This window comes from Myxine glutinosa, chromosome 9 (genome assembly GCF_964187855.1).
Source record: "Myxine glutinosa chromosome 9, kmMyxGlut1.1, whole genome shotgun sequence".
Taxonomy (NCBI): Eukaryota; Metazoa; Chordata; class Myxini; order Myxiniformes; family Myxinidae; genus Myxine; species Myxine glutinosa.
In genome coordinates, this window is record NC_136269.1 from 123,585,750 (window position 1) to 123,605,880 (window position 20,131).

General features: G+C 50.9%; 1 protein-coding gene across 8 annotated transcripts in view; it reads left to right on the forward strand.

The window, feature by feature from the left end:
- The first annotated feature begins 6,498 nt into the window (after positions 1 to 6,498).
- The window catches only part of LOC137434985 (ranBP-type and C3HC4-type zinc finger-containing protein 1-like), a 37,547-nt gene continuing 23,914 nt past the window's right edge, over positions 6,499 to 20,131 (forward strand). For 4 of the 8 annotated variants that reach the window (XM_068128283.2, XM_078784878.1, XM_078784875.1 and 1 more), the window contains exons 1-5: positions 6,513 to 6,687; positions 15,984 to 16,094; positions 16,215 to 16,296; positions 16,449 to 16,497; positions 19,920 to 20,061. In XM_068128283.2, the coding sequence (XP_067984384.2) occupies positions 16,494 to 16,497; positions 19,920 to 20,061 (146 nt within the window). In that variant the 5' untranslated portion in view covers positions 6,513 to 6,687; positions 15,984 to 16,094; positions 16,215 to 16,296; positions 16,449 to 16,493. Of the gene's footprint in view, positions 6,688 to 15,983; positions 16,095 to 16,214; positions 16,297 to 16,448; positions 16,498 to 19,919; positions 20,062 to 20,131 lie in introns of all 8 variants that reach the window. The other 4 variants (XM_068128282.2, XM_078784874.1, XM_068128284.2 and 1 more) reach the window with 3 other exon arrangements.

The window sequence follows — 20,131 nt, forward strand, 5'->3', positions numbered from 1 at the left end:
AAAACCTTTGGGATGAATTGCAACGCCGACTGCGAGCCAGGCCTAATCGCCCAACATCAGTGCCCAACATCAGTGCCCAACCTCACGAATGCTTTTGTGGCTGAATGGAAGCAAATCCCCCGCAGCAATGTTCCAACATCTAGTAGAAAGCCTTCCCGGAAGAGTGAAGGCTGTTATAGCAGCAAAGGGGTGACCAACTCCATATTAATGGCCATGATTCTGGAATGAGATGTTCGACGAGCACATATGGGTGTGATGTTCAGGTGTCCACATATTCTTGGCCATGTAATGCAAGATGAGATGAAAGTCAAAGGTGATGGAAATATAGAAAGATAAACATAGACATGAGGAATGAGTGATGATTAAATAAATAATTATAAGGAGAAAAAGAATAACAATGAAATACAGTTGCTGTGTTTAAATTGTATTTGGGCATCAATAAAAATGTTTTAATCCCATGTTCATATTTTCATCATATTTTTCCACCAAAACACTGCAATCATGCCATATTCATTACTTTATCACAGACTAGCAGAAGTACCCGGCATTGCCGGGCGGGGGAGGGGCGGGGAACGGGGGGGAGGGGAGAAGAGTGGGAGGGGGAGAGGGGAGAAGAGGGGGGGATGGGGAGGGTGAGGGATGGGAGGGGTGGGGGGGAGGGTGAGGGGTGGGAGGGGGGGAGGGGTGGGAGGAGGGAGAGGGGGGAGGGGGGAGGGGTGGGAGGGGTGGGAGGAGGGAGAGGGGGGAGGGGTGGGAGGAGGGAGAGGGGGGAGGGGAGGAGGGAGGGGCCGGAGGGGGAGGGAAGGGGAGGGGGGAAGGAGGAGGGGGGAAGGGGGAGGGGGGGAAGGGGGAGGGGAGGAGGGGGGACGGGGGACGGGGGGGAGGGGGGAAGGGAGGGGGGAGGGGGAGGGGGGAAGGGAGGGGGAGGGGGGAAGGGAGGGGGGGAAGGGAGGGGGAGGGGGGAAGGGAGGGGGGAATGGGGGGACGGGAGGGGGGAATGGGGGAACGGGATGGGGGGAATGGGGGGACGGGAGGGGGCGAATGGGGGGACGGGAGGGGGGAATGGGGGGACGGGAGGGGGGAAGGGCGGGGGGGGGAGGGGAGGGGGGAGGGGAGGGGGGAAAGGGGAGGGGGGAAGGGGGAGGGGGGAGGGGGGAGGGGGGAGGGGGGGAAGGGGGAGGGGGGAGGGGAGGGTGAGGGATGGGAGGGGGAGGGTGAGGGATTGGAGGGGGGAGGGTGAGGGATTGGAGGGGGGAGTGGGAGGGGGGAGTGGGAGGGGGGAGAGGGAGGGGGAGAGGGAGGGGGTGGGAGGGGGGAGAGGGAGGGGGGTGGGAGGGGGGAGAGGGAGGGGGTGGGAGGGGGGAGAGGGAGGGGGGTGGGAGGGGGGAGAGGGAGGGGGGGTGGGAGGGGGGAGAGGGAGGGGGGGTGGGAGGGGGGAGAGGGAGGGGGAGAGGGAGGGGGGGAGGGGGTGGGAGGGGGGAAGGGGGTGGGAGGGGGGAGGGGGGTGGGAAGGGGGAGGGGGTGGGGGGAGGGGAACGAGGGGGTGGGGGGAGGGGAGCGAGGGGGTGGGGGGAGGGGAACGGGGGGGAGGGGGGAGGGGAGAAGAGGGGGGAGGGGAGAAGAGGGGGGGAGGGGAGAAGAGGGGGGAGGGGAGAAGAGGGGAGGGGTAGGGTGGAGGGGGAAGGGGGAGGGGGGAGGGGAAGGGGGAAGGGGAAGGGGGGAGGGGGAGGGGGAGAGGAGGGGGAAAAGGGAAGGGGAGGGGGTAGGGTGGAGGGGGAAGGAAGGGAGGGGGGAGAGGGAGGGGGTGGGAGGGGGGAGAGGGAGGGGGGGTGGGAGGGGGGAGAGGGAGGGGGGAGAGGGAGGGGGAGGGGGGAGAGGGAGGGGGAGGGGGGAGAGGGAGGGGGGAGGGGGGAGAGGGAGGGGGAAGGGGGTGGGAGGGGGGAGGGGGGTGGGAGGGGGGAAGGGGGTGGGAGGGGGGAGGGGGGTGGGAAGGGGGAGGGGGGTGGGAAGGGGGAGGGGGTGGGGGGAGGGGAACGAGGGGGTGGGGGGAGGGGAGCGAGGGGGTGTGGGGAGGGGAACGGGGGGGAGGGGGGAGGGGAGAAGAGGGGGGAGGGGAGAAGAGGGGGGGAGGGGAGAAGAGGGGAGGGGTAGGGTGGAGGGGGAAGGGGGAGGGGGGAGGGGAAGGGGGAAGGGGAAGGGGGGAGGGGGAGGGGGAGGGGAGGGGGAAAAGGGAAGGGGAGGGGGTAGGGTGGAGGGGGAAGGAAGGGAGGGGGGAGGGTGGAGGGGGAAGGGAGGGGGAGGGTGGAGGGGGAAGGGAGGGGGGAGCGGGAAGGGGGAGGGGAGGGGAGGGGGAAAGGGAGGGGAGGGGGAGGGGGGAGGGGAGGGGGAGGGGGAAAGGGAGGGGAGGGGGGAGGGGGAAAGGGAGGGGAGGGGGAGGGGAGGGGGAGGGGGAAAGGGAGGGGAGGGGGAAGGGGAGGGGGAGGGGGAGGGGAGGGGGGGGAGGGGAGGGGAGGGGGAGGGAGGGGAGGGGGGAGGGGAGGGGGAGGGAGGGGAGGGGGGAGGGGAGGGGGAGGGGGAAAGGGAGGGGAGGGGGGAGGAGGGAGGGGGGGAGGGGAGGGGGGAGGGGGAAAGGGAGGGGAGGGGGGGAGGGGAGGGGGAGGGGAGGGGAGGGGAGGGGGGAGGGAAGGGGAGGGGGAGGGGGGAGGGAAGGGGAGGGGGAGGGGGAAGAGGGGAGGGGGAGGGGGAAAGAGAGGGGAGGGGAGGGGAGGAGAGAGGGGGGAGGGGAGGAGGGAGGGGGGAGGGGAGGGGAGGAGGGAGGGGGGAGGGGAGGGGAGGGGGAGGGGGAAAGGGAGGGGAGGGGGAGGGGGAAAGGGAGGGGAGGGGGAGGGGGAAAGGGAGGGGAGGGGGAAAGGGAGGGGAAAGGGAGGGGGAGGGGGAGGGGGAAGGGGAGGGGGAGGGGGAGGGGAAGGGGAGGGGGAGGGGGAAAGGGAGGAGGGGGAAAGGGAGGGAAGGGGGAGGGGGGAGAGGAAAAGGGAGGGGGAGGGGGGAGAGGAAAAGGGAGGGGGAGGGGGAAAAGGGAGGGGGAGGGGGAAAAGGGAGGGGGAGGGGGAAAAGGGAGGGGGAGGGGAGAAGGGGAGTGGTAGGGTGGAGGGGGAAGGGAAGGGGGGGACAGAGGGGGGAGGGGGAAGGGGATGGCCAGTCAACAATGACGTTGCAGTTCTCAAGGTTGGAGAGCAGCACAACAATCGGACGTAGTCCTGCATATTCGCAACAGCACGAAGCGGATTTTGGAGACTCACCGATCCTGTGACGTCCTCCAGTACCGGCGTTGCCGGGCGGGGGAAGGGAGACCCGTACATTCCCAACCCGTACATTCGCCCTCTCGACTCAAGCTCACTCGGACAAAAGCCTCGCACAAATTACACCGTGAAGGCCCAATGGTCATGTCTATGCCACAAATCACGGGCGCACTGAATTGAAAATATATAGAACGCTCATACTCCGTGAAAAGTGAAGCCGCCGTGTCGCCATCTTGGTCAGCACGACTCGACCAACTCGCTTCGCGGATCTCGTTTTGTGCGGCAATAAACTGCTTCAATCGGTTACGGAAGGGTTGTGGAAAGACGTTTCACAGCTGTTTCAGACATTTAATTCATATCGCACAAAATCGATACAAAACACGATCGCATAAAAGGTGAAAAAACGTGTGACGTGTGACGGGATGGAACATCATGTGATCGCTCTGAGCGAATCAGCGAGCTGCTCTGGAACCGGCTGAGATTAGCGGGTACTTCGCTGAAATGCGCTGAGGTAAATATGAATAAAAAATATGGATCGTCAAATATTTTGAGTTCGGCCATGTTCGTCCCAGGCTCAATGGCCATGTCTATGTCAAATATCAAGCACGTAAGCCTCTCCGTTTAGGAGTCTATCGGTAACATTACACACACACACACAAACTGTGTTTTATATATATAGATAGATGGAACAGACCGATTCGCGGAAAATGGAAACAAAATGGCGTATGTCATATTCTTTACTTTCTCAGAGAATGGAACCCACCGATTCGCGGTGAATGGAAACAAAATGGCGTCCACAACCCACGTGACCAGAATTTTCCGGACATGTCATGTAACTCTATCTATCTATAATTCCACTAATCTCTGTGTGTATGTTTGTTTGTATGTTTGTATGTTTGTCTGTGACCGCTGTTTCTCGACAACTACCGGTCCGATATACTTGAAACTTGCCAGGTATATTGCTGGGGACCCGAGGATGTGCCTTTTCAAGGTTTTAAATTAATCGCAGAAGTAGTTACCGAGCTATGTCCAAAAAACGATTCAACCAATCAGAGAGCAGCGAGCTATCACGTGTGCCGAACGTGGCGAACAGACTCTGCCTCGGATGGCACATTTGAGAGCGTATTCATTTATTTCCCGTCGGCAAACTATGTTGCCGTTAAACTATGTTTTAAAACTAATTAAAACTAATTTGCGATTCATCGTAACTGCGATTTGCGACCTTCCGGACAGTCAAATGAGGACGTCACTTCCGGACTTACGTAGCGGCTAGCGGGCGCCATTTGGAGGAGCTGGGAGGACTCAGCGTGATAGAGTGAACCTGAGTGAGTATATCAAGACAAGAACAAGATCTAGAAGGAGGTATGTACGGTGCGATTCATATAATATATTGTTTAGTTATCGTCGATGAGGAATTTGGGGGCCCGATTAACTGCAGCGCCATCCGAGCTGCGGCGTCGGGACGATACATTCATTGTACGGTAACATCACGCACTTACGGGCACGTCCTATCTATCTATAATTCCATTAATCTCTGTGTGTATGTGTGTATGTGTGTATGTGTGTATGTGTGTATGTGTGTATGTTTGTCTGTGACCGCTGTTTCTCGACAACCACGGGTCCGATATACTTTAAACTTGCCAGGTATATTGCTGGGGACCCGAGGATGTGCCTTTTCAAGGTTTCATATTAATCGGACAAGTACTTACCGAGCTATGGCGATTTCTTTACCAAACACTGCAAGCCGTTCGCTTTGGACCAAACCATTGCATGTAAATAGAGGGGGGGGTTCTGTGGTCGTTGCGAATGGACCAAACCATTCATGTAAATAGAGGGGGGGGGGGGGTTCTGTGGTCGTTACTGCCACGTGGTTTCAAAGTTTTTTTTTGTTGTTGTTTGCACGCATGTTTTTTTGCACCCACGTACGGGCACGCCCTAGGATGTTTACACACACACACCCCTACACAAATTTTTTTTTTTTTTTTTTTTGGCAAGGAACGGGCACCCACGTACGGGCACGTCCTAGCTTATATATAGTACGGGCATGCCCTAGTATATATAGTACGGGCATGCCCTAGTATATACAATGGCTTTTCCTACCACACCCCCTACACACCCCCACCCTCGACTCCACCCCACCCTCCACTTCCTCCCACACCCCCACCCTCACTTCCTCCCACACCCCCACCCTCACTTCCTCCCACACCCCCACCTTCACTTCCTCCCACACCCCCACCCTCACTTCCTCCCACACCCCCACCCTCTCCCACACCCACCCTCTCCACCCACACTCCCACACCCACACCAGAATTTTCCGGACATGTCATGTAACTCTATATATACAATGGCTTTTCCTACCACACCCCCTACACACCCCCACCCTCGACTCCACCCCACCCTCACTTCCTCCCACACCCCCACCCTCACTTCCTCCCACACCCCCACCCTCACTTCCTCCCACACCCCCACCTTCACTTCCTCCCACACCCCCACCCCCACCCCAGCTCTTGTAAATGCAAGACTAAAGCTAGAGTACCGGTTTTTTAAAATGAACAAGAATTTAACATGTTTTAAAGAAAAGTGGGTTTTTAATGATGTCATATGCACACTTGATGATGATGACTTGAAAATAACCTTTCCTTGAGACCATTTTATTGTGTTTTGTTTCTTTGTGACTGAACATAACTGATTTTTTGTACTCTTGTAATAAAAGGAAGAAACAGTCACTTCCTAGTCTTCCTCCCACACATTCTACACACTCTACACACTCTCCCTCACACGGGTGTTCCGACAATCTCGCACACGCCAAGGATCCACATGACTCGACACCCCTGCCCTGCTTGTACCTCCAATTCCAGTCTCACAATAACACAGCCGATGTTATCAAATCGCCATGTCGGTGTAGTTAGCGGCGATATCTGCGGCGTTTTGTCGGAATTATTAATCAGTGGTGCGTTCCGTTAGCAAGCAGCTTGCTATCGCTTGCCAAGTAAGCCATTCCCTTTAAACCGCTTTTCGAGCCGCTTGGAAACCGGAACGAGCGATCAAGGGCTGAATCTGGATGCTTTGTCAGATTCAGACCCAATGACTTTATCTCTAGTTATAAATTCCTATTGTGTTTATCTTTATTTTTCCTCGTTTCGTTGTGGTTCTCTGTTGTCTCTCTTACTCTCAGATGGAAGTCCAAAAAGAAAGAAATATCATCGAAAAAGAACAACAACAACAACGAAAGAAAAATAGGAAGTACACTAGTACAGACAAGACGAGTTCGTATTGTTATACAGTTCGTGTACTGTGGTAGTTTGATGGACGGTTTGTGCCTCGTCGTATGACGTTCGTTATTCTCCGTGGATTTGGTCTTCACCACAGACCAAGTGTTACCGACTTGGTAGGTCTGGTTCTCAATTTTATTTTTAACCCCACAGTTGCTGCGACTCACCTGCTCAGTTTCGCTCTCACATGCGTTCCCCTCATTCCCTGTGTTTAATTTTAAACGTTTTCACTTTATTTTCTCTCCTGGTGGCGTTTACGTTGTTTGGTGTTTCAAAAATTTATTTGAACTAAACCGACGAATGTATACGAGGGAAAAGCCTTGCAGATTGTATTACAACTTAATATTAAACTTTTATTAGTGTGTGTGTGTGTGTGTGTGTGTGTGTGTGTGTGTGTGTGTGTGTGTGTGTGTGTGTGTGTGTGTGTGTGTGTGTGTGTGTGTGTGTGTGTGTGTGTGTATAAAATAGAGAATTTTGTTTTTTGTTTTTTGTATACTGAATTGAGGCTCGTGAAAGAGCTAACATTTACTTCACAAACAAATCAACCAGACAAACAAAATATATAAAAAGAGGGAGCGGAAAACAAGATTGGGAGAGAAGGGGAAGCACACAAACACAACATTTGAGAGCAGGGAGATGTGTGGAAGGGAGAGGGCTTGGGGGGAGGAGGCGTGGGAAGGGGGGGGGGGGGGAAGGAGAAGTATAAAACACAAGGACACCAAGGACTTCCAGGACAGAAGTTGGTATTTCAAAAAAGTGGATTTGGGGTGAAATTAGCGGGGGTAGAAAAGATCAAGGTTTTGGATGGGGGAAGATAAGAGATGGTGGTGAACAGCTGTTTTAAAGACCTGGAGGGAGGAGTGGGATTGAAGGGAGTGAGGGAGTTTGTTCCAGAGGCGGGAGAAAAGAGGAATGAAGGAGTGAAGGTGAGCAGAAAGTCTTGATTTTGGCAGTTTGACCATAAGAGGGTTGCAGGCAGATCTTGTGCAACCTGTAGGAATATTTGCGGGACAGAGCCCAGAGAGAGCTGCGGGGGGGGGGGGGGGGGGGGGCAAGGCCAGAGAGAAGTCAGTAGAAGACGGAAAGACCACCAACCTGCCTACGGTGAGTGAGTGAGAGGCCCTTGGAGTTAGCTTCATCGCGGGAGATTCCAATGATTCTGAACACTTTGGTTTCAACAGCGTGAAGACGAGCTAGGTGTGAGGCAGGAGCACCAGCCAGAGGGGAGAGCAGTATTCCATTGAGCTGCGGATGAAAGCCTTGTATGTGGTGAGGAGCTCAGGTGTGCCAAGGAAGGACTTCACACGACGGAGGATGCCCAGCTGGCGACTGGCTTTGGAGGCCAGATTTGAAATGTGGTTTTCCCAGGAAAGATCATGGCAAATAGTGAGACCCAAAAAGCTGGAGTGACAGAACTTCTTGGAGAAGATTATTCATAAAGTGGATGGGAGGGTTGTCCAGTCGGTCTTTTCGGAGAGACATCCTAAGAGTGTGAGATTTGTCAGGATTGAAAGACATGTTCCATTTGTTTGCCAGTCTGTGATTTTGTCCAGGTCTGCAGAGAGTGAGGAGGCTGCAGACTGCCGATCTGAGGGATGAAGAGTGGAGCGACAGAGAGTAGAGTCATCAGCAAAGAGATAGAGAGGATTTTCAAGAGAGACAGAGAGATCATTGATGAAGACCAGAAAAAGCACAGGGCCCAAAAGCCCTGCTCTCCAAAAAGCAAATAGAATTGTGAGGAACAGAAATGAAAAAACGAGATGTGTGTGTGTATATATATATATTGTTGTGGATATGAGGACTGTATATTTTTTGATTGTGTGCTGTACTATTGTGATTATTGTTTATTCTGTGCCTCCTGCCTCCGGAGCTGTGTAAAGACCAAAAGGGCGTCCCATAGTCCACAAGCATACACGTCAGCCAAGTAATAGAATATACCTGTTGATAGTTATCTCTTATTCTGTGTTTTAGGATAAGGCTGTGTCTCCCATTAATTGAAAGTACTCCATTGCACCAGTGAAAGAGAATAGATCCCCTTTCCTTCCCATCCCCAAAATCTCCATCCCATATTACATCCCCTCTCGTCATTGCCGAGCCTCGATTGCCCATATTACCTCCCCTCCAATAACCGCCATTGACCACGAGGCTCGAGTCAGGGAAGAAAGGCGTGTCTCCACCTCGTCATAGAGGGGGAGGAGTGAACCAGCCCCGCTCGACCAACCATGAGCCAGGGGTTTGGCTACAGAGGGCGGAGGAAGAGCGGTCGGGGAGGTTCGCAAAGGTTGAGGGGCGGGGGCCTATATAACCCAAGGCAGGGGTGTGGCAAAAGGGAGATGAGTTTTTACCGGCAGACACAAGGGAGCCCAAGCCGTGGAGAGGAGTCAGAGAGATTCGCTTTTACCAGAGACAAGACGGTTGAGCTTTTACAGAGAAGAGAGAACCCGTCACACCAAGGCTCCACCAAGCTCCGTGTTGGCTCCACCGAGCGTTCCCCTCCACCAAGCTCCGTGTTGGCTCCACCGAGCGTTCCCCTCCACCAAGCTCCGTGTTGGCTCCACCGAACGTTCCCCTCCACCAAGCTCCGTGTTGGCTCCACCAAGCGTTCACCTCCAGCCATCCACCTTCTGGCATTCCCCGCGTGAGTCAGTGTTCTGTTTGTTCTGTCCTGGGTTAATTAAGCCTGTAGATAAGCTAGTATTTGCACTGTGTCACCTGCGTCTTATGTGTTGTAAATAAACTTGATTGCTCCTTTTTGCTTGTGTGTGTAAATAGCCAATAAATTCAGTCGTATTTCCAAACCTTTCTTTGCCTTCTTTTTCCTCTTTGCATTCGTCGCCTTTGTCTTTTCCCCATTGGGCAGCTACGGTGCGATACGGCCAAAGTTCGGGTGGAATCGGGTGAGTTTTGTTAGGTCGCGGTCTTACACCACCGCTCGGTCTATAACATCTGTCCGCGACCTGTAACAATTGGTGTCTGGGAGTGGAATTCGGGTCCCGAACCAAATTTTTAAAACATCTATAAAAAAAAATTTTTGGTCAAAATTACGAGCTGCCGAAATTTGTTTTTTTTAAAGCAAAACCCGAATTTTGAAATCGCGCCATGGCTGTTCAAGGCGACGGGATGCCGGTGGGAGAGATAGACGGGATGGAATCGACCCAGGACCTCGGGGAAATGTATGTGGAGGAAAGGGAGGAGAAAAATGGCAATGTGGTTGAGGGGGTATCAGACGCGCAAAATGGCGCCTCGCACATGGCCACGGCGCCCACGCCCGCGACCGTAGCAGCGCCGCCGTTGGATTTGAACCTTTTGTGGCAACAAATCGTGACAGTACCCTTTGTACTACCAACGGTGGCCCAGATGCAAGCCTTCATGGCCGAAATGAATGCAAAAATGGAAGCAATAACGAACGGAATGAGGGCCGATAGGGAGGAAAGGGAGCAGAGGGACAGAGACCGCAGGTTGGGCGAGCAGGTCCCACGGGTGCACGAGGAGGTAAAGCGGGTCGAAAAGCGCTGGTTGAGCGAAGCGGAGGAAAGCACGGGTACAATGACGGGGGTAGAAATCGCGACACGGGGTTTGAAAAAGCCGGCGACCGATGAGGTAGAGGGAATTTTATTAAAGCCAACGGTCGTCGAGGTGAACAAAGAAATTATGGGTATAGTTGAAATTGGAGAGACCGGGGACTTAAAGTTAAAAGAGCAACAATCGGAGGAAGGAATAGAAATTGCTCAAAGTCTAGATGCACATCCTGATGCTGTACTCGCTAACCCGAATGGAAGTTTGCAGGTTCGCGTGGAGAAAAGGATCCCCCAGGTGAGTCGTGCTGTATATTGTGCGGGTAGATTTTGCAGGAGGATGTTTAGCGACAAAATAATTTTCGCGCGCTTGGGATCGAGGAAGCACCCGGGCGTTGGTGAAGGGTCCCGTGTGAGTGGAAATGGCACGCGTGGGAGAAAAAAGTGTGCGTCGGCGAGTGGGTGTGTTATAAAGTGTGGGAGTGAAACCGAGTGCGAGCGAGAATGCACGTCGGTGTGTACGGGGTGTGACACAGGGAGTGAGAGCAATACGGAGTGCACGCCCATGGTGAGTGTTACGGAGGACGTAACGGAGGAGAGGTGTGGACCGAAGTGTGCGCAAGAGGTGTGGTGTGTAACAGAGAGAGCGTTGGTGGAATGTACGGACGGCGTTGGAACGCCAGGTTTTGTGAGGGTGAAAGGGGTAGCGTATGCTTGTAAGTATGCAAGTAAAGCACCGACGGTGACCGGTTTAGTGGTTAGAGCGACGGATAGCCGATGCGAGCACTCGGTGCGAGCGGTGCTTGGTTGGGTGCGAGGCCCGGCGCGGATCGATGCTGCGTCGCTTCTCTTCGAAGCGTCGTTGCCGATTCGGGCTTGGCCCCGCCCCGCACGGTCGAGTCCGGGCTTTGCCGGGCGAGGCGACCGGTCCGGTTCAAGGGCGAGTGGGAGGAGGCGGAACGGTGCCCCCTCGTGGGGACGGGGTTCCGACCGGGGGAGATTGAGCCATCGGGCCCGGGACCGCAAGGTGCCGCGCCGAGATGGTGCGTGGAGCCTCGGTCCAACCAAACCACCTCCCTTGAACCGAAAGCCGGACGGATTCAACCTGCAGGCGACCAAACCACCCGAATTCATTGCTCGGCTTTGCGAAACCGAGTTTAATGATGTCATGGCGCACCGAGAGGATGTAATAAGTAGACGGATGATGATGGTAGTGATTTGATACGAAATTTATAATAGTGGGTAGAATTGGCAGTAAATGGAAAATTTTTGAATTGGTTGGAATTTGGACGAACAAAATTGATAGTGGAGAGACCCCCGATGTGGTGGGATGGCAAATCCACCATCCCTCACAGACGTGGGGCAAATGCGCTATAGTTTATGGGGTGTATGGCAGTGAAAACTAGCCCGGGTGGGTTAGGATATTGTTAGAGATCTAGCGAAGATGACCTTAGGTGACGTTAAGTTAGTTAGTGACTGATACCTGTAGTGGGGACGCAGGTAGATTAGTGTGGATTATAATGACGTGGGAGCGCAATAGTTTAAAGGGACGACTGGGAAGCGCAAGTTTCAGAGGGGATAAGTTAGCTGAGATGATGCCGTGTGTGTGAGGATTGAACAGGTGAGAATGGAACAGGTGTGATTGCACAGGTGTGCAACTGAACAGGTGTGTGGAGCAGTGTATGAGGGAGTAGTGGTGATTGCGTGTGGTGTTGACCAAATGGTCCAGGAAGAAAGGAGGGTGCAGGTGGCACCAGGTATGATTGCACAGGTGTGCAACGACAGGTGAATGAAGAACAGGTGTATGTGGCTGTGTGGAATAAATGGTAGTGTGGAATATCTGGAGTATTGGAATGGATGGTCGTGGAGTGAGAATGGTGGAAATTGTGGAGTGGAGTGGATGGTGCGAAGGTGTGAATGGGGGAAGAGTGGACCCCCATCACGGATACCCGGGGCGGGTAGTGTAAGTGTTAGGTAGAGGGTACAGGTAAATTGTAGTGGATATTGGCATCTGTGGTGCGGGTGACAGAATGGTATTGCGGATGGGTGCATTAGTGTTGTGGAAATGGCTGGGCGTGTAGCCTGTTAGTATGTGTAGTTGGTTTGGGCACTCCACCACTGTGAGGATGTCGGCCAGGTGAGGCCGCAGGTGGGCTCTGGGAGCCGTTAGTGTCAGTGGGGCCCGAGGATCCGGAGGACGGACCCGGGTAGCCCAGTGCCAGAGAGGGCACCGAGTGGGGAGAGCGCCAGAGGGCCTTCCCCAGGTAGTTAGGTTAGGGCAGGGAGCAGGTAAGCTCGGAGGCAACTGCAGTGGTGGGGGTGTGCAGGTGGGTAGACCTGCTGGGAGAGTTACACGTCGCGGCCCAGAAATTGTGCGAGGGCACCGGGAGATGAATCGGGGGAGTGAGACCCCAAATTGAAAAGCACCACAGTTTGATCAATGGGAATTGGTTATTAGAACCCATAGTGTAAGTTGGCCAATGGATTGGCAGGGAAAGACCCCGGGTAGTGTAAAGTGTGTTAATGTCATTTAGAAAGTAGTTAGGATGAAGTCTCCTCGCACCATCTGCATCCACTCACCTGAGGTGACAGGTACTCCACACCATGCCATGGTTTAATTATTTTTATGATGCAAATGTTTGGATTGTGAGAAGCATCATGACGTGGGTGTGACATTGTGCTTTGATGTTCCATCTCTGCCTCCTTATGAGGATTGATGATGAATTTGGTGATGGCAAATTTTGAAGTAGAGGGATTGTGGAGACGAATTTGGTATAGGGGAAATATGGGGAAGACGTGACAGTAGTGACGAATTGGTAATGTGTAGGTTTTGTACATATGGGGTAAGGGCAAGGGTGGGCTAGGTAACAGGGGGGTGACGTACGGTAGGGACGAGCTTTCTCACTTCGCCCTCCGTACGCATTTCGCCTTGCATTGCCTTTTTGACGTGTACCCTTGTGACCTTACCCCTCGCTCAATTGTCTTTCTTTTGTCTCCCACATGACCTGTGCGCCGTTGGGCGCCGAGGGGAGCGTGCGTGGGTCGGCCATTGTGCGCCCGAAATTCCCAGAACCAGCTGTCTGCATCGATGCACCACATTATGGACCACATGCCTGTGGCCGAGCACCACTTATGGACCCCATGGGTTGGGGCATGGCCCCTCTGCTGGAACCGGCCATGAGGGCCCGAAATCTTGCTGGCGGACCTTGGCCACAGGGCACCGATGCCCCACAGGTGAACCACACTAGTCGGCCCTGTGGGCCATAAATAAAATAAATAAGAAGGACACATTGGGCACACTTTATTGCAAATAGGCCGCCAGTAAGCAAAGCAAAAGAGAATGACAACATCTGGAAGACAAATAATAATAACCAGCAGAGGGAGCCGAAGAAGCAAGAGATCACCTGCAGGGTTAGGGGTTGTTGGTTTATTTTTATGGAACACTGATGAACTATGGTGACTGCACCGATTGGTGCTTGGGTGCGTTTTTGGGTGCTTTTAATGGTGCATTGATGCAGAGCAGACTGTCTCCCCCCCAGAAAGAACAATTACAGGTCCTGGGTTAGTTTTGTAAATAAAAGTAGCGTCAATTGTAGATAATGCTCCCCACCGTCAGTGTATAGTTTGAAGACCATTCCGCAATTCGGTTAACTGTGGGCGTAAGTCTGTTAGGCAGGGTGCAATGGAGCAGCGGGACACATTTATTTATGTTTTAAAACTGTCGCACTCAGGGTCAGGTTAAAAGTAGAGGGAACTACACCTACGTGTCACACTAAATAAAAGTTGTAGGCCCGGGACGTGCCTAAGAGGAGGAGGGTGCAGTGTTGTGGATATGAGGACTGTATATTTTTTGATTGTGTGCTGTACTATTGTGATTATTGTTTATTCTGTGCCTCCTGCCTCCGGAGCTGTGTAAAGACCAAAAGGGCGTCCCATTGTCCACAAGCATACACGTCAGCCAAGTAATAGAATATACCTGTTGATAGTTATCTCTTATTCTGTGTTTTAGGATAAGGCTGTGTCTCCCATTAATTGAAAGTACTCCATTGCACCAGTGAAAGAGAATAGATCCCCTTTCCTTCCCATCCCCAAAATCTCCATCCCATATTACATCCCCTCTCGTCATTGCCGAGCCTCGATTGCCCATATTACCTCCCCTCCAATAACCGCCATTGACCACGAGGCTCGAGTCAGGGAAGAAAGGCGTGTCTCCACCTCGTCATAGAGGGGGAGGAGTGAACCAGCCCCGCTCGACCAACCATGAGCCAGGGGTTTGGCTACAGAGGGCGGAGGAAGAGCGGTCGGGGAGGTTCGCAAAGGTTGAGGGGCGGGGGCCTATATAACCCAAGGCAGGGGTGTGGCAAAAGGGAGATGAGTTTTTACCGGCAGACACAAGGGAGCCCAAGCCGTGGAGAGGAGTCAGAGAGATTCGCTTTTACCAGAGACAAGACGGTTGAGCTTTTACAGAGAAGAGAGAACCCGTCACACCAAGGCTCCACCAAGCTCCGTGTTGGCTCCACCGAGCGTTCCCCTCCACCAAGCTCCGTGTTGGCTCCACCGAGCGTTCCCCTCCACCAAGCTCCGTGTTGGCTCCACCGAGCGTTCCCCTCCACCAAGCTCCGTGTTGGCTCCACCAAGCGTTCACCTCCAGCCATCCACCTTCTGGCATTCCCCGCGTGAGTCAGTGTTCTGTTTGTTCTGTCCTGGGTTAATTAAGCCTGTAGATAAGCTAGTATTTGCACTGTGTCACCTGCGTCTTATGTGTTGTAAATAAACTTGATTGCTCCTTTTTGCTTGTGTGTGTAAATAGCCAATAAATTCAGTCGTATTTCCAAACCTTTCTTTGCCTTCTTTTTCCTCTTTGCATTCGTCGCCTTTGTCTTTTCCCCATTGGGCAGCTACGGTGCGATACGGCCAAAGTTCGGGTGGAATCGGGTGAGTTTTGTTAGGTCGCGGTCTTACACCACCGCTCGGTCTATAACATCTGTCCGCGACCTGTAACAATATGTATATGATTTGGTGGAGGGTATGGATGGATATGTGTACAGGTAAGGTTAAATTGGTAATTTGGCAGAGGATCGTCACATGGAAAGGGTGTGATTCATTTAAGGAGATTCTATGCTGCAGGTAATCCATTTTCCTCTCCAACGCACCCTGCCTGCCCTCTTGTTTAGACTTTCACCTCATGGTATTCTATCAACACAGGTACAACGTTGGTTACCTTAAATTAGTTATACGTTCTGTTTGGTTCACTCAACCCACCCTGACTGTGCTTTTTTACCATTCTAGGATTCGTATATGCGGTGTCATGTACATATTCTCTAAAATTTGGGTATAGCAAAACTTTGTAATATGGCAATACAGGTGATGCACAACACAACATATTGGGGGCAAATATCCTAGCAAGTTCCTTTTGGTTCATTCTAATTCCTTTCCGTTATGCTCAGTGTTATGTTATCACCTGGATTGCTTCATGGTTAGGGTGGTGGGCTTGGGATCCTAAGGTCCTGAGTCTGAATCCCGTTGAAAGATCCTAAGGTAAAGAGTTTGAATCCCGTTGAATTAACGCCAGGTGGGGTTGACTCAGCCTGTTGTCCTTCCGAGGTCGGCAAAATGAGTACCAGATAACTGGTTATAGAGAGACTGCATCAGTGGCAGACGTGCCCACAGAAAAAATGATGCAACCAGCAGCCGGGTGGCTCCACACAAACCACCCACCAGGTAAACGCTGAACATGCAAGCAGGCTAAGGAAGGTGTAAACCAAAAATAAATAAATAAAAAGGGAGCGGAGGTGGGTCGTAGCATCATAGTTTACTCTTCCATGAGCCTCACTCCAGTAAATAAATAAATAAATAAGTGGTATTTGACCATTAATGTTTTTGTTGTTGCTTTTCAGGAGAAGTTCAACATCGTTGCTCCAAAGCCGCTGCTAAACCGACTGATTGATGGTTTGATTATGATGACGTGAAAGATCCACGGGAGCACCTTTTGAACCTGGGCAGACCGAGTGAGTATCACGGCGAAGCATTTTCTGTTCGGTACTTTAAAGTAACGATCGCGACAACAAAGCAAATGTTACTTACCCTTGTCAGTTTTCTGAGCACTCTTATACAGTTGACGTCCACAGGTGAACATCCGGTTTGTGATTTGACATCTCATCCTTCGGCCACACTTTAGCGATGCCAATTGACTGTTTTACATTTTAAAAGGTATTCTGTAGTACGTGTTACATTTTTCTGTTACAACGTGCTTGGTTAGTTTTACCCGGCACTAATCTACGACTATAATATAAAGTTTTTTTTTTACAAAATTTTGTGCTTTGATTCCCAAATGTAATCTCTGTTCACTGTTCTTCTTACAGAACCCAAACTTTTATATTTCACAAGTCAAGCAAGATAACTTAACAATGGGTGAGTAATAAAATATCATTGAAAGTATTATGACCGGTATTGCCATTTACAGGATGGCAGGATACCTCGGGGTATGCACTCTCCCCTCTAAGCTGTCCCGCCTGGGTTCGAATCCTGACCGAGCTATAAACTGTCATCCCGGTGTTTCACAGTCAGGATAAATAAATAAAAAAACCACCTTTAGAGGCCATTTTTCCCCGCAAGCGGGGGTTGGCCTTTTTCGGGAACTGTGGTTGTTGTTGTTTTTCGGTCCCCTTTTTGAAGCAATGTTTTACGGCCAGATGCCCTTCCTGACACCAACCCTTTTTTTTTGCCGCCTTTAACGACAAGCAGGGAATTACCAGTGAACTGGTACTCAATTTCACAGTCAGGATGATTCATCAATATATGTGCCGTCCCTCGGATAGATGTTTAACGGGTGTCCCGTCTGCCAGCATTCTTTGGTGGACGATAAAATTCTCACGGTGTACTTCGCTAAGAGTAAGTGAGCCATCGCTGGCATCCTGAATAAATTATAAATACCTGCCCTAACCTACAAAGGGAACTGCATCAGCGTCACAGCCGCACCCTCGGCCAATGATGCCTCCCCCGCTGCCTTGTGCTGCACCCGAAAGGAAAAGTACATCTTCCCAAGAACTTCGGGAAGTGCACTCAATCAATCAATCGATCAATCTTCTCAAGCTTCTCTCTTTTTTTCTGCTCACAATTGTTATCTTTTCAAATTCTCTACTCTTCCTCCATTTTTGTCTTTCCCTTTCCTTCTTCCACTTCTTTCCCCATTCTGCATTCTGTCACTTCCTGTGTGTATTTCTTCGACTCGGTCTGTATGCCTCAAAATAGGCCCTCATCAGTGTGAACCTTTACTCGTGCGTCACACTTCATTTTGCCACATTTGCTGCGATATGTTTTGCGGTTAAATCAATCCTGTCTGATTGATGCTTATTCTGACATGTTGGAAGAACGAAAATGAAGCGTTGAGTAATATAATCTCCTTTTGGGCACAGGGAAAGACAGTTTGATTAGAAAACGGACACATTACACTTCACACACAATGGGCACAGGCTCGGTGTGCCGCGCTCGATGGAAACAAAATGGCGTCAAATTGCAAGTTGTCGCTACTTCTAGTATATAGGGACTCTAGATTCCACTTCTCTTTCCGGGTATGAACTCTGATGGTCCAATGTTGCCGAAGTGTTTATTCCATCATTCTCTCTCATATCACAAAATTTGTTTTTAAGGTTAGACATCCTGCATGTATTGAAAACATGTGCAAACATTTTCTCTCATATCCCAACTCGATTGTCAATTATGTAATTGCTATAAGCCAGGGCGGCTTATGTTATTATCCTTATTCAAACTTGTAATTCAGAAAGCTCTCCAAAATAATTTGTGCTGCATAATTCAAAACACCTCACTGCACTGGAAAGTGTAGGGACAGGAACACCATACTGTAAAGGGTGAGGACTTTTAATATCCTCTCCTACCTGGAGGCGTCGCTACACCATACACATTTACATGGATAATTTGCATCCCTCACCTCTCCAAGACCACCGGCAAAGATAAAAACACCCCGAAACACTAATTGGGGTCATGCTGATCCTATGCAGCAAGTCTAGATATAATCGGCCCAGAACTGTAGGAGCAACAGCTCGACAAACACACAGACACACATGCAAACACACACCTATCCATCAATTATAGTAAGGATGCATGTGCATTCATTCTGACATTCTTCAACTTTGCATCCATGAAGATGTTAAAACTTTGTCAAGTCCAATGTGAAAGTCTGCCCTGGATAAAGTAACGCACCATTTTATATCCCACGTACTTTAAACTTTAATTTTCCTCGTTAAAGTGTTGTTATTAACTCCACCACTAAAGGTAGACGGAGGTTAGGTTTTCACTTCTGTTTGTCTGTCAACAGGATATCTGAAAAGGTTATGGATGGATTCGGCCAAAACTTGGTGGACAGGTTGGGTGTGTGACAAGGAAAATTTTATTAGATTATGGTGAAGATCCGGACCCGGATACGAGAATTTTTAGGTCATTCTTCACTATTGAGAGATTGAGCCAAAAATGATATACCGTGAAACCCCCACATTCACGGACTCCACGAATTTGCAGACCCCGCGTATTTGCGGTTTATAAAATACAAACTGTTTCTACATTCGCGGTTCTGTGCTTTGCATATTCATGATTTTTGTGGACACAAAAAAAATCTCCCACCCGCCCACGGACTTCAATACGGTGTTGGTATTTTCTGTATTAAAAGTAAAAGGCCTGGCTCATGTAGACGATCGCCAACCCAGGGAGGGGGGTGGAGGGGTAGGGGTGGGAGGGCAGGGAGGGATAGGGGTGGGAGGGCAGGGAGCGGGAGGAGAAGGTGGGAGGGAGTGAATGGACGGAGGAAAGGCGGGGGTGGGGGGGAAGAAGATTATAGATGGGCTTTGGCGTGCGGAGTGGAGTTGCTTGGTTTCTTGCATAATTACTTTATCATACATTTTTGAACTGTATGATGGGAACTGCAATTGATTATTTAATTATATATCTGCTGTTTAGTTTTAAGTCTTATGATTCCTTTAGTCCGCACACAATTAACGTGTAATACATGGTGTAAATGTTGCGCCGATCAGCAAGGCTGGTTCATGGTACTGTAAGTAAAAATGAACTTTTATATTGGATATGAAATAAAATGCAATTCTAACACAAGGACTGCAATGCGAGGACGTTTAAGATAATACAATTTAAACTCAACGTCTAGCTTCTTAAGATAAGAGAATACCGTATCTTCCTTCAAGCTTAAACTCTGAGCAGTTAAATGGCAACTATTTCCGGGATCAAGACGTGCTTTGGGGATCACGCATGATCGAAGCAAAACAAACGGTTAGTTTTCGATAAAATACCATGACACTCATGGCAAAAGTGAGGTAACCTTTTGGAATTGTTTACAGTATTTTTATTTGTAAGCATTTTTAATGAAAGTGTAGTTATGTGTATCCGTGTTATTAAACTTTTCAAATTTTCTCTTTTGAATCACAAACCTCCGTGAACCTATCCCCCTTATTTCCATTGAAACAATGCCCCAACTTTCGCGGATTTGACATTCGTGGCATTTTCCAGGAATGTTGGAGGCTTACTGTACAACACGATATCTCAAAAAGTTTTGGGTTGATTATAACGAAATGTGTTTGGTGACAAGAACAACTGCATTAGATTGTGGTTAAGGTCTGGATGCAGATCCGGCCTATCAGTGGGATACAAAACGTAAACTGTTCTGCCTGGAGGAGGCTCCACCGAGTGCTGTTCTGGTTGATTCGTTGTGATGCAGACTTCAGTGATACATTGGAATCAAGTTTGAATGTCAATTATAACCCCTTACATGGTGAAACTGCTACATTTTGGTGTCAACTTGTATTTCCCAGAAGCGAACTGCCAGGAATTTGTTCGTGCAATAAGGGAAGGGGATTGTGAAGGTGCAAAGCAGGCAGCTTCAAGGCTAGCTCAAAGCGGTGTGAGGCTCTGCATCAAACCGGAGCAGAATCTCTACCCCAACTGCAACATCATGTGAGTAGTATTTCGACCAAGTGTGCAATGTGACATTGTTTATCGTTTATGCCCGAAATCGTACATCGGT